At 46.0% G+C, this 13,813-nt stretch overlaps 1 protein-coding gene across 2 annotated transcripts in view; it reads left to right on the top strand.

Moving 5' to 3' along the window:
* LOC130122731 (signal-induced proliferation-associated 1-like protein 2) overlaps positions 1–2,657 on the top strand; it is a 116,803-nt gene extending 114,146 nt beyond the window's left edge. For both annotated transcript variants that reach the window (XM_056291724.1, XM_056291723.1), the window contains one exon: positions 541–2,657. In XM_056291724.1, the coding sequence (XP_056147699.1) occupies positions 541–687 (147 nt within the window). In that variant the 3' untranslated portion in view covers positions 688–2,657. The remainder of the gene's footprint in view (positions 1–540) is intronic.
* The last annotated feature ends 11,156 nt before the right edge of the window (positions 2,658–13,813 follow it).

Raw genomic sequence — 13,813 nt, 5'->3', positions numbered from 1 at the left:
ACCCCCCCCAAAAAAGACTCCATTTGTTAGACATAGTTAATGCAGATCAAGGCCCCATCTCAATCAGTTCCTTTTTGTCTCTTTTGGACAGTGTTATTTTTCCACTCGTGCTTGAGATGTGCCTCATTAATTGATGCACACTGGTAATATTTACAAAGTATACCGTCATGCCACAATCCCGTCATACCGCTTCCAGTAAGACAAATGTGGAACAGCGGGGGTCCTGAGGTCCCTGAATTGCCACCTCGTCCACTTAATTTAATATCCTGCTTCCTTTTCCCATTGTGTGTCCTGTCTGCCCACCCCGCCCCCTCTAATGTACTTGGGACGGGGAAGGGAAATGCCTTTTTACTGGAACGGAGCAACGGCTGCCTCGCCACGCTAACGCCTTTCATTAAGGGTCGATGGATATGCGTGTAATGGCAGAGCGTTTTTTCAACACCTTTCAGAGTCGTTTACTTTTACTTTATGGGCCAACGCTGACAGTGTGTGTCTGTGTGTGCACACATGCTTGTGCGTGCTTGTCGTTATTCCTTTCAGGAGAAGGAGGACAAGGCCATTTTGCAGGAGGAGGTGCAACACTTGAGGCAGGACAACATGCGTCTACAGGAAGAGAGCCAGACGGCAGCGGCGCAGCTCAGGAAGTTCACCGAGTGGTTCTTCCACACCATCGACAAAAAACCCTGAGTGCGACAGACGGACAAGACAGCCTTCGCTGCTCCTCGACACCTCCTCAACCAGCTGAGCAAGACCCAGAGACGATTCGAGGCGAATCCAAAATAACACAATCGTGTTACACGTCCCAAAAGTGTTGAAAACCCCTCCCAAAAACAAAAAAGAAAAAAAAGCCCGCTGCGTAGAGGACTCTGGTTCAGCTTGTGTGGAAAGACTTGAGAAACCGCTTGGTTGGAAGCTTAGTTTCGGGGACACACACACGCGTCCTACGTGTCTACGGTCTAGGAGTTTGTTAGATAAATGCTTATTCCTCTCCAGACAACGAGATTTTTGAGAAACCTCCTCGTCTTGAGAGCTGAGAAGAAAATCCAAGCAACCCCATCGAGGAGTCTGTCGAAACCCTTTTCCCCCCCCGAATCCCCGGGATGTCCTCGCAGTAGTGGAATGTAAAGCCTTAGCGCTCATTTACTGTAGTCTACTTGTAATCTACCTATGTCACATCACTCTACTGTAATGTATACTTAGCTGTACTGTACTGTACTGCACCGTACTCTGCACACTGTCAGTCAACAGTCTCTGGAGCCGGCCGGGGCCCGCTGCTCATCACAGATCCAGGGAGCCGGAAACTGGAGAGGATCAGCAGAGGGAGAAGACATCATGAAGGAAAAGAGGGAAAAGGGGGGTGGGAAGCCTTCTTTCTTTCCCACCCGCATTTTGCGAAGACCCGCCCTACTCTGCATCCGATTGGTTAGTACTCGTTGCCTCTGTTGGTTAGGGTGGGGCTATGGATAGGGTTAGCCAATCAGAGGCGGAGAAGGGGCGAGTCTTCCCGGAGTGCGGGTGGGGAAAAACAAGGCGGATGGGAAGAGGGAAGGAATGTATATTGGACATAATGAAGTGATACTTGCTTTCTGCGTACACCGAGAGGAATCCATATGTGGTGTTCTTGAGAAGTACTGTTGGGGGGGGATGAATGTAGCTCAACTGAGACTTTGATTTTTCTTTTGATTTTTTTTTTTATTATGGACTTTCTGGTTTCCCATTTCCCAAAGTTTTAGAAACTTGATTCAAAAGCTTTTTTTTCTTTCCTTTTTGTGCGCTCTCTTTCCCTCACTGTTGTAACTTAGGGTCCTTCGGCAGTAATCTTGACGTTTGAAAGGTGCTTTTCCCTACAACCTCAACATGTTTTGTCGGTAGTTTCTCTCCACTGTCACAATGTCTTAGCAATAAAAAAGTTGTAGCTACAAAACCGTGTCGTATGGGAAGAAAATGTAAAATAAAAAAAATGTTTTAAAAAAAATAGCACAAACGTGAACAGTTCCTGGCAGGAAGCGGTTGTATTTGACGTGTGTTCATGCAACAGGAATAGACTGTGCCTAAAAAAACTCCTTGGTGTAAATGGATTGTTTCTCTTTGCTTTAAGTTTTCGTGCATAAACACATGCCTTGTCTGTGGCTCACTGATCTGGAGAGACTGTGTGCGTGTGTGTGTGTGTGTGTGCGTCTGTACGTGGGTGTGTAGTTTACTACAGTAAAATGTGTTCATATGCAGTGGTTTCTAGAGCATTAGAGCAAGAAGCAGTGAACCACACTTACAATGCCAAATGTGTTTATTTCTGTACAGATCCGCCACAGAAGTGTCTTGTATTTAACACCATTATTTAAGCTTATTTAACCTAAAGTTGTTTATTTTATTAAGGTTTTTTTTTGTTTCGTTTCGTTTTTCTGCACTAAGGAAAGGAAAAGCTCTGTGTACGTTGTAAAGTGTGTAGCTTGCCAGGGCAAAACTATATATTTAAATATATAAATAATTTGTTTTGGAGATTCCAACATTTGGATGCTGCTAGATTACAGTTTGCTGGTTTGTTTGCTTTTACAGATGTCCCTCTCCGTGAACTGTCTCATCCCAGACGGGATACTGGTTGCTTTTATTGGTTTTGTTTTTTTGTTTGTTTGTTGTTTTTTTTAAATAAATGTAGTTATAAAAAGAATTCTTTGTGGGTTTTATAATCACTCCCCCCCCCCCAACATTTAGCTTGGAACTGATTTCATTGCTCGAGGTGGTTGAATTTATCACGTAGAATTAATTTAATTAAGCCCGGTTAATAGCCGCCGCACGGCGACTCAACCGGCGGTAGGTGTTCTTATTCCTTCAGTGATACAAATGTTGAAAAGACGCCAGTCTCATCCAGTAAAATCCCTCCAGCTAAGATCCTGAAGTCTGTCCTCGTTTGTTTTAAACGCCGTAGTAGCTGCTGGTTGGTTCTGCCGTACCTGCACGTCGGCCTGCTCAACCTCTACTGGACTCATGCTGTTTCCTCTGCATTAAGCTGCGATGGTGAAGGCATTAAACGCTGTGCACATATTTCAAGGGGAAGTCCGAGCCAGAAGTGAACCGCTGAAATGAACGGCTAAGAAAAGCATGCCTGATTTGGACATACATGCTTCCGCTATCGTCTTAAATAGGCCGGCAACAGCAAGTATCCAAAAAGGACATTTGCTGGCATGAAAACTGTCCCGGGCCGAGGCTTTGAGTCGTATCAGAGCCTCAGATCTGTGCCTCCATTTAACACGTCGTAAATAAAACGCATCAACATCTAAGCTGGCCTGCCACTATGAAGTGGCTCTAGAGAGATGAACCGGATGACTGGAAGGAAATCTGGGTCTGGACTCGAAGACAGGAAGCATTCCAGTGAGGAGTCATTATGAAGCCATGAGTTTCTGAGAGCGCCGACGTGAAGGCTGCAGGAATTGTTCAATCTGCTGCATGTGGCTGCAAGATGGGAGCGGAGGATGACGGGCAGCAGCATGTTTCCAGATGCTGAAATATGTCACTTTCTTTTTGAGAGGAACCGAAGATATTTAAATGCATCTGAGAGATACTTGAGGTTCAAACACTTGTGTTGTGTTATTAAACGTATGACAGGACTCTAACACTGACATCCCTGATTCTTCCCATCTACTTTCATGTCAGTTGTCTAAATTCAGGTCAAGGGGTCAAGTTGATTTTTGAGGCAGTGCATTTTATAGTATTCTAAGGAGGAAAACTACTACAACCTCTCGTGACATAACTGTACACACTATTTTGTGAAGAGCAGATTTGTTTGAAAAAAAAAAAAAAAGAAGAATAGAATGGGAGCATAAGACCATAATGTGTCTGTGTAAAATCCCTGTGAGCTTTACTGCTTTGACTTAATGACAGATGTTGCCTTCGCCAACGGGACGGCTGAAGACCAATGTAAGCTGTTTTTGGTGGTTTTGGGGAAAACAATTAAATTTGTTTGACAATTCCTCACAAAAGCCTCTAATCTCCAGCTGGCCGAGCTCTGCGGGGACTGCGGGGTGAGCAGCAGGATTGCATGATGGGTAAAGACGGCCCGGTCCACGTCATCTGTGGGTGTCTCCATGCTTTTTTTTCTTTTTGGTGACTTTAGATGTTACATGTCTCGTGTGAAAAACCTACCTCCTACAAACGTGAAGGGCAGAACGTACATTACTGTCATGTCAGCACCGATACGCTAAAGCTGCACGAGGAACATTTTTATGGTAAAATATTACCTTTTAATTAGTGTTGAACATGTCTCCTTCTGATTGATTGATTCCAAGCCCTGACGGGGTAAAAAAACAAAACCGTTGTTGCATGGATTTGCCAATTTTTATCGATTGCCGAGCACGCCTCATGCTTTGCCACAAAATCTTCCCGGGTGCACGGGAAGTGACGTATTTTACATATCTATAGACTAGTTTTTATCTAACGTGTGATCGCTGGACAGGATACAGGGTAACCGGGGATCGCCGGTTCAAATCCCCGTGCTACCGCTGGCTTGGTCGGGCGTCCCTACAGACACAATTGGCCGTGTCTGCGGGTGGGAAGCCGGTGTGAGTACTGGATCTACTCACCCTACTGGATGTGCTCAGGGTCCTGCAGCTACAGATGACATCACTACTCCACGCATTATGATTGGGTAGGGGCTTGGGTAGGGGCTAGTTCAGTTTAGGAACAGCAGGAAACAGTAGATCGACGTTAGACGCAGCTCGGGCCCTCAGCCCTCGCACCTTTACTAACCAACTCTATGTCAACATGGATTGTAAAAAACACAGCTAAATAACTATAAAGCTAGCGTTAAACAACGCTAGCTAGCAACATAATCCGTGGCATCATATGTAGTCGAAGGACCCCGAGTCAATATTGTACCCGAGCAGAAATGGAACCCACACCGGATGTGGGTATGTGTCCCGGTCTCTGCACTAGCGCCTCCTTTGGTCGGTCAGGGACTCGGGGCGCCTGTTTGGTGGGGGGGGGGGGGGGGGGAATAGTATGATCCTCCCGTGTGCTACGTCCCCCTGGTGAAAATAATGGCCTAAGTCATATTTTCAAAAAACAGAATAAACTGACAAATTTTGTTTCAGTTTCGGTTTATTCCGTTTTTTGAAAAACTTGAAAACGTGACTTAGGCCATTATTTTAAGGATGTGACAATGTGGTAGTCTGCAGCCCTCCCCGGATCGGCAGAGGGGGCGGAGCAGCGACCGGGACGGCTCGGAAGAGTGGCAGAATTGGCCAAGCGCAACTGGGGAGAAAAAGGAGGAAAAAACAAAACGATCCACCGTGTGTGTGCTACATTTACGCTACTCGAATTGAAACCGAGTACTTTGATTTTACTGCTTCTGAAAAACATAAGACGTCACCGTGCAGGACGCTGTGATCCCCGACTGTTTTCTTATGACATTCAAGCGACACGAAACCTAATTTTGGGGAAAGACAAGACAGCTAAAGCGGGACATCCTATTTGTTTACCACTTCATCCAGGGGTCGACATTAGATTAACTCTACCGATACAGATTCCCTGGTACTTATCGGAGACTGTGGGAAAGCGCTTGTTCCTTTATCTAAACAAACCGGCTTCCTGCTGTGGTCTCGCTGCTCCTCATATGAAGATACGTGCTGACCTAACGTCTCCGGGGTAGTTCCTGCTTTCTCTTCCAGCTATGCTCGGAGCGGTCTACACACTGGTCTCAGTAGTGTTTTGTTGGACTAACTTTGGGTTGCGGCAGCAGCGGTGGGCGGTGAGATGACATAGTCAATCTAATGTAGTGTGCGGCGAGCCAGGGAGAGCAGATGTGTGCTCGTACTGGGGGAAAGGTGCAAATGCTGCCTGTTTCAGAGCGAGGGGAGTTTTCATTGGGGGGGATAACATGACCAGAAATATGAGCAGAGTCTGAGGAGAATGTGTCAAATGGCTCCGGGAGTCCAGGAAAATGTCAGCGGACAAAGGCTCGGTGAGCGCTTACTCGGTAGGGTAGGGAAAACGAGCTGCCAGACTTCACCAAAGATTCGTATGTCACATCCAGCAAATATGATGCCGATCTTGTTTCAGTGCATTTTATGAAGTCCCTCAAAATATGCTGACGACTGAGTTACAAGCAATCCAATGGGCGATAATCTTTTCTAACTAGGTGCCGTGGCGTCCGTCCAAGCAAACCGTATCCATTTCTGTTGAGGATTTGGTCACATCAGCGGACAAAAGGATGGAGCGCGTCGAATATGAAGACCTGGTGTTTTCTGCTGGACAGGGATGCAAGAGGGCTGGGCCCCACTAGAGATGGGTGTGGACAGATGCATGGTAGTTCATCACATATAATAGCATGTGACTGGGACACAGTTGTCCTGCCTCTCCGGTCCCAAACCAGATGCTCCCCTGCTGTGAATGCCACACTGTCCAGGATCAGGTTACTGAGAATGAGGCTCACTGGGCCCAAAAGCACAGCTGGCACAATGCAGAGGGGAAGAATGAGGGGAAGAAAATGCTGTGTGTGTGTGTGTGTGTGTGTGTGTGTGTGTGTGTGTGCTTTTTCTATCCCTTCTTTTCACATAGAAGTAGTTGGTCACATTTTTACTGCATTTTTATATTTTCTTAACCGGAAAGTGACCACTGTCTACTCCACAAGTCGTAAACATGGACGACGGTCAACACGTCGGGTCAATAGGCTATCTTCTCATCTTGCCCTGAAAACGGCAGTACGCTTCAGTTGTGCCGTGTGGCCCGGTGGCATTAAAGGCAGGATTACTTTAGCACCTGGACCGTTTTATCTGCGGGGCTCATCTCTCCGTCCTTCCACTCACAGAGGACCTCCTTCGTCCGCACGACACAAAGAGCAGAGGTGGGAAAAAAGGAAAAGAGGGGAGAGAATTTCCTTCAAACCGGCATGTCATTCACCAGTCGACCACCTACCCGGTCCCCACGCGCCCTCGCTATCTGTCAGTCTAGCCACTAGCCCCCCCCCCCCCCCCCAGCTGAGCCCAGTGAAGGGCAATATTTCTTAAGGAGCTTGCCTCAATAGAAATGGAGGGAGGGGGGGGGGTAAAAAGGTGATATTCTGCAAAAAGGTCACTGCTGACAGAGAAGCTGTCCCTCGAATGATGCTAAAAAAGCTCAAAACAACGGGGAGTAAAAACTCGACCCTGAAAAATGTACTCTGGCATTGCTGGAAGAATAAGGAGACTCATCCCCCGTATGGTACGGGTGTTGTGTCACGGCCCAGTGAGACACCAGACAGAGACAGGAGCCGATAAGACGGCGGCTGCCGAATTATCTTTGTTTGCCAAGATGTCCTTGTCCGTTGTCCTTTTTTTCAGCGAGCAGAGAGGAGCGCCGTGATCGATTCTCAATCGGCCCTACTTTGGTTCAAACAGACCCAGGCTGAAAGGGAGGCGTTTCAGAGGCGAGCTAAATGGGTGGGTGGTGGGTACGGGTTTTTCGGGGGGGTTGAGGAGGGGCGTACACATGCAGATTGTTTACCACCGTTTCTTTTTTTTTTTAATTTGAAAGACATTGATTATGCAAAGCTGCGTTAGTCTGGTGCGGTCTGTGGAGCGGACTGGAAGGGTTGTTGAAGAGGGTCATGGGAATATTGATGGCTGGAGGGTGGATGTGTGGGTGTATAGCAGCGGGCAGCGGCAAGCGGCAAACACCCCCCCCCGCCCCGCCCATGACCTATCATCAGCAATAAAAGCTTAACTCTAGCTCAAATCAATTTTCCATGAGTGATGAGAAGACCCAGAGACACTGGAAGGTCACATGTGAGCTGGGCCCCCGCCCTCGCTGCTGGCCCGCAGATCACACAGACCAGCGAAAGTGGAATTAATTAATCTGAACCCTTCCACACGACTTCAAACCTTTTTAAAGCTGCACTGTGTGCGTATCTGCATGCTCCTAACGAAACCAGACCTCCTGTCGATAGTTGCATTAATTAACGTTCTCGTCGTGTGATCTGCTTCGTAAGCATCTGTGTAATCCCGCTTTGATTGAGGGCGCTTTTTATACTGGCTAAAGCTGGACTGGACTTTTCTTTTTTTTTTTTTGAGGCAAATATATTTCTTGCGTTATGATACTGCATTGACGGACGGATATGAAAAATGTCGAGACATCAGCCGAGGAAGCCGATGTCTTTATGCGTGTGCATTAATCCCTTTGTCATCAGCATACACAGAAACTCTGGACGGAGGACGGCTCGTCTTAAATACTGCTCGTGAACAAGGTCAACATGTTTGTTGACGTCAAATTTTGTTGTCGTCGTTAGTCGTATCCAATTTTGACTCCTCATCTCGCAGGTGTTACATGACGTGCAAGTATTCTTCCTGTTTGTACACCTTGGTGATGAAGGCTGAGCCCCCATAACAGGTACAAACCAAAGGGACTGTGTTGGTGATGAGCCTGTCTTATATTCACTAGCAGTAAAAAGAGAATGTCCCCATGCTACTGAATGGCTCCTTACTAGGTTCAAGACATATATATATATTTATAACATCTCTGTGAGCCGGGGGCAGGGGGGGGGGCTGGATAAAAGGCCTGTAATAGGATGATGGATATTTACAGTTGGGCTGAATGGCACAAAGGGGAAGGGAAATGGGATCCTCCTATATGATAACATCATGAATTGACAGCAGCGTCTTCGTCCCACCGAGCGGCTCTCTTCTGAACGGCCTTTCTAAGAATTTCTACAAATATTTGGAATTTTTAGAAATGGGTCTGAATATAATCTTAACACTGTGCAAGTTGGAAACTGGCATTACTATAATGTATATGTGATAATTCTTTTCTTTTTTCCTGCAGTGTACACATTAACATCCCGGAAAGAGGGAGCGGAGCGTGAACTCCAGCCTGCAGTAACGGTAAAGCTGCTGATCTGCATGACAAGAGCAGGAGACGTCAGACGGATTCATCTTCTCCTCCTTCTGGCTCGTCCACTATGAGGGGCTTTGTTTGTGGAAGACCTCTATACGTTTATGGTCATAATTATTTTTTTTAGGCATTTTTCCGCTTCATTTGACAGTGACGGGAGAGAGAGAGAGGGGATGACATGCAGCAAAGGGCCCTGGGTCGGACTGGAACCCAGGACACTGCGGTAGGGACCTAGCCTTGATACGCAATACTACGCGCTCCACCAGGTCAGCCACCGGTGCGCCCCCTATGGGCATAATTTCTGAAGTCAATCCGTGAGTCATGGCTTGTACTGGTTGTTTACAGCAGGACAGCCCAAGACATGCGAGTTAGTATAAGCTGGAACATATTAAGGTCAAACGTATTTGCATAATGTTCAATTATAACGACCTCTGTTGAAATAAACGACCTTTGCTCTCTTGAACGCTCTCTAATCTGTAGGTGTTCAGATGTGTGACTAATTACAAACCTCTTTACCGCCGTCCTTGTAGTAAATTACACTTGGATGGTTTCAGTTCCAGTCATTATAGTGAGGGATGATGTCATCACTTCCCTTTTTAACAATACTTTTACTTCCATCTAAATTACCTGATCCATTCATCCTCAGTCTACGTCCTATTCTTCTCTCCGGTCCCTGGAAGATTTGTCTCCAAATTGCAGAGTAATTTTCTTTATGCTGCTTTTATACCTACTTCCTTTTTCAACTGTGATGCATGGAAACTGCAGTTTGCTCAAAGCTTAAAAAGGACCGGTTTGTTTTTATTTGGCGAGCATGTTTGTGCAAATGTAGACCGGTAGATTTGTCCCGACGTCTCCGGTTACTCTTTTCAGCAAAACGCTTGCCATCAGGACATGTCGTGTGCTATCAGGACAGGGAAAATGATGCAAAGCCTTTTTTAAATGTCACATTGAGGGATGATTCAGATACAGCTGAAGGGCTGAGCGCTGCGGTTGTGTTGTTTTTTTTAAGGGGGGGGTCATACAGTACATGACCTTGTAAAGGCAGACTAACATAGCCTTTGACGGGAACAGATGTAGGGCAGACCTTTCAGTGCAGACACAAGAGTCGGGGAAGCTTTTGAGAAACAGGATGTTTGTTTGCAGAGAGGAGGATATAGGGAGGGTGTGGACAGGGTAAGGGAGGTTTTGTTGGCCCTCCTCTACCCTGTAACGTCGGGTTTACCAACACAGCTGGGTACCAATCTGCCTATAGGCCTCCTGCAGCAGCCTGCTATGTATCGCCTGGCCGAGGACACGGATGCAATGAAAATAAAAGTTATGACTCCGGGTTGTCCGGGTGGCATGGCAGTCTATTCCATTGCCTATCAACAACGGGATCACCGGTTCGAATCCCCGTGTTACCTCCGGCTTGGTTGGATGCCCTACAGACACAATTGGTCATGTCTGCAGGTGGGAAGCTAAATGCGAGTATGTGTCCTGGTTGCTGCACTAGCGCTCCCTCTGGTCGGTCAGGGTGAATGGGGAACAGCGTGATCCTCCCACACGCTACATCCCCCTGGTGAAACTCCTCACTGTCAGGTGAAAAGAAGCGGCTGGCGACCCCACATGTATCGGAGGAGGCATGTGGTAGTCTGCAGCCCTCCCCGGATCGACAGAGGGGGTGGAGCAGTGACCGGGACAGGTCAGAAGAGTGGGGTAATTGACCAGATACAATTGGGGATAAAAAAAAAAGAGGGGGGGGGGTATAAAAAAGTTATGGTTCCATGTGATCAAATCCCCTTTCAGTGGTAGCACCTTTTTCTCCATCTTACTGTGTCTGCAAGCATTCTCCTCTCCATTTCAGCATTGTTAATATGCTCTCTCAGTCCGCAGACACTTTCTTTTATTACATTTAGTCTTGCTGGGGGTTTTTGGTCCATAGATAATGTAAACTGGCTGGAGAAGAGAACGAGGAAGGTTAAATATAAAGGAGTGACAGTAAATGCCACTGGATATGCAGGAGAACCTGCTGGCAGTTAGTGTGCCGATGTGCAGCTGGAAGGACTCAAACCTTGATGACATCTAGATGGGCCGAGGTCCAGCTCCTCTCCCACCCAGCCCCGCACTACTTCCATATGAGGCTCGGCATCTAACGGGAAACATTTAAAGAGAAACTACGCCATTTTTCTAACCCAAAAGGAAACACAGCTGCTTGGCAGCTTAAAGGATTCACGGTGAATTCTGGGTACTGTAGGAATGGCTGAATCCAGTGGGAACTTGACTGTAAGCAGAAAAATGCTCACATTTTCTCAGGCAATACTCAGTGTTTTCCTGATTTTTTTCGCTTGTATAAATTCAGGTAACATTCCAGATTGACTTAACAGCCGCAATAAGGATGGAGACTTTCAGAATTGTGCATGATTTCAATATTGACTAAGATAACCCTACCAGACCATTTATATGGAGAACAAAATGTGGTGTTGGAGTGAGCTTCTCCTCCCCGGCTGAGCTGCTGCCTCCACCTAGAAGTTGGTGACGGAGTACCAAAGACTTTGAGGAATTCTGATGTCAGTGGGCAGAAACTAGGAAAAGATGATATAACATAAATATAAAGATTATAAACTGTCAGAGTCAGCCACGCATCTCCACGATCCCCCTCCCCACATACACACACATCACTTAGACAGGCTGAACCCACACACCACGTCACTCTTTAAGTATTCAGGCAGCTTTTCCTAATCTATCATTAAAATTTATAGCATGCAGACTTTAATTCAGTTTTGACTGGGAAGGCTCAATGGGCAGGAATAAATAGAAAGTTTTCTGACTAATTTCGATTTGTTTCTCATTTCATGTTGCACAAGTTTCAATGTGTCGGTCCCTTGTGTTCAGGATGGCTTTCGTTAAGCCCGGATTCAGTTTCCAGGAACATCCTGTTAATTCGCTTCATGCCAAGTTTTTTTTTTCTTTCTGCAAATCTTATCGTTTTTATTCCGTTGTTGTCCCACACCTCCCAAGGGGATGCTTTTGTAAAAACATTTTTATTTCTCTGACTTAAATACCATTAGTCCGTGGTAAAATACATGGAACAGTTCATTCTTATAGATGGACATTCTGCATTTTAATCAAAAGTCATAACGATGCAAACAGAAGTTTGTCAACCTTCCTACTATGACGTTACAGTAATGTACAATTCTACTAATTCTACTAATGATGAACCGGCACAAGTGATACAAGAGCAGTGGTGAGGCTGATCACTTCTGCAGAGCATCACCTTAATCAGAGCAAATACAACGTTCGAACTCAAACACGGCGGCACGGTGGCTCAGTGGTTAGCACTGTTGCCTCACAGCAGGAAGGTCCTGGGTTCGAACCCCAGGCCGTCCTAGGGCCTTTCTGTGTGGAGTTTGCATGTTCTCCCCGTGTCTGTGTGGGTTTCCTCCGGGTGCTCCAGTTTCCTCTCACCATCAGAAAGACATGCATGTTAGGGTTAATACTCCTGTCTGTGCCCCTAAGCAAAGCAATGGAAAGAAGAACTGGAGTTGGTCCCCGGGTGCTAAAGCTGCCCACTGCTCCTATACAACAGGATGGGTTAAATGCAGAGGACAATTTTCACTGCAACTGTACAATGAAAAAATAAAGTGGCTTTCTTCTTCTTCTTAAAGAGTTTTTCTACGGAAAACGATTTCCGGTTCTTCAAGGTAACTCTGTTTTACGAGGCCATGCCGTCACAAAGAGATGTGAATGCTACTGATTTACTTCCCAGTGCTCGTGGCTGTAACGAGCCCTTTTCACTTGGGACTCCTTATTTGGATGCCAATTCATCCAGGGGTTAACATTAGATAAAGATGAAGGCTAGGGTTAGATTACGATTAAATTAAGGCCAAGGTTGGGGTGGAGGTTAAGGTCAGAAATGGTTAAGGTGGTGTCATCCGGATGAAATGGAGTTGGTCCCTGGGCGCTGCAGCTGCTCCCATACAATAGCATGGATCAAATGGAGAAAACAAATTTCATTGTAACCTGTACAATGACAAAAATAAAGGGGCTTTCTTCTTCTTCTTTTTCTCCTCATCTTAAAGAGTTGACAAATTCTGTTTTCTGCTTAATGTCGATGTTATAACTAGTCTTTGACCGAGTACATTATCCAGTAACTCGGTATTTAGCCCGGATTTTAATTTCTTCCTTCCTGCACCACTTTTCAACAGTTCTTTTTTCATGATCTCTACAAGCCTTCTTTACCCTCTTCAGTTTGTTTGTGATTTGTGCAGTTGTTCTGCTGAAGCCAGCCATCTCGAGCTCTCCTCTCATTTCCTCATATACCTTGTTCTTCCTCACAGCTCCTGTCAGTTTCTCTTGCATTTCTGTGGATGCCAACAAAGTGTTGGTCTCACAAAAAGCGTTGGTTCAAAGCACTGGTTCCACAGGCCACTGGCTCAACTTTTCACTGCTGCTGCTTTCACTCATGTTTTCTCAAAATGGCGGCAAATTTCTTCTTTTACTGCAAAACTTAACATCAATAGACATGTGCTAAGGGTTAAGCGGCGGCGAATTTCTTGCAGTAGCTCCTCCCATAGCCACTGACGTCAGCGGTTCCAACTTCTGGTCCAGCAATTTTGCGGAGCCATGCCGGGGCCAGTTTTACCAGTCTTTTTTCGGTGGAAATGCGTGGAACTGGATCTAGGTTAGACACCGGGGCAGTGGAAAAGGGCCAAATGTTTTATAGATCTGGGGTTAGTTGTTCATGGTCAAATGAACTGCATGCTCCTGGTCATAGGCATCGAAAATGAACTTAAAACACTTAAAACCATTAGAGCACTACTTGAAGACCAAATCTGTGATTTATTTGAGCATAGAAAATTGAGGTATGTTTACATAGATACCTGAAGAATCTGAGTTTGTAGATTGCAAATAAGCATTCTGTGTCTCTCAACTGATCATCACTGAAAATCTGGACCTGTGTTACTCAAATGTTTACAAA

The sequence above is a fragment of the Lampris incognitus genome, chromosome 13, assembly GCF_029633865.1.
Source record: "Lampris incognitus isolate fLamInc1 chromosome 13, fLamInc1.hap2, whole genome shotgun sequence".
NCBI classification, from domain to species: domain Eukaryota; kingdom Metazoa; phylum Chordata; class Actinopteri; order Lampriformes; family Lampridae; genus Lampris; species Lampris incognitus.
Note: the sequence above shows the minus strand (reverse complement) of the source record. Positions and strands in the feature narration are given on the sequence as shown.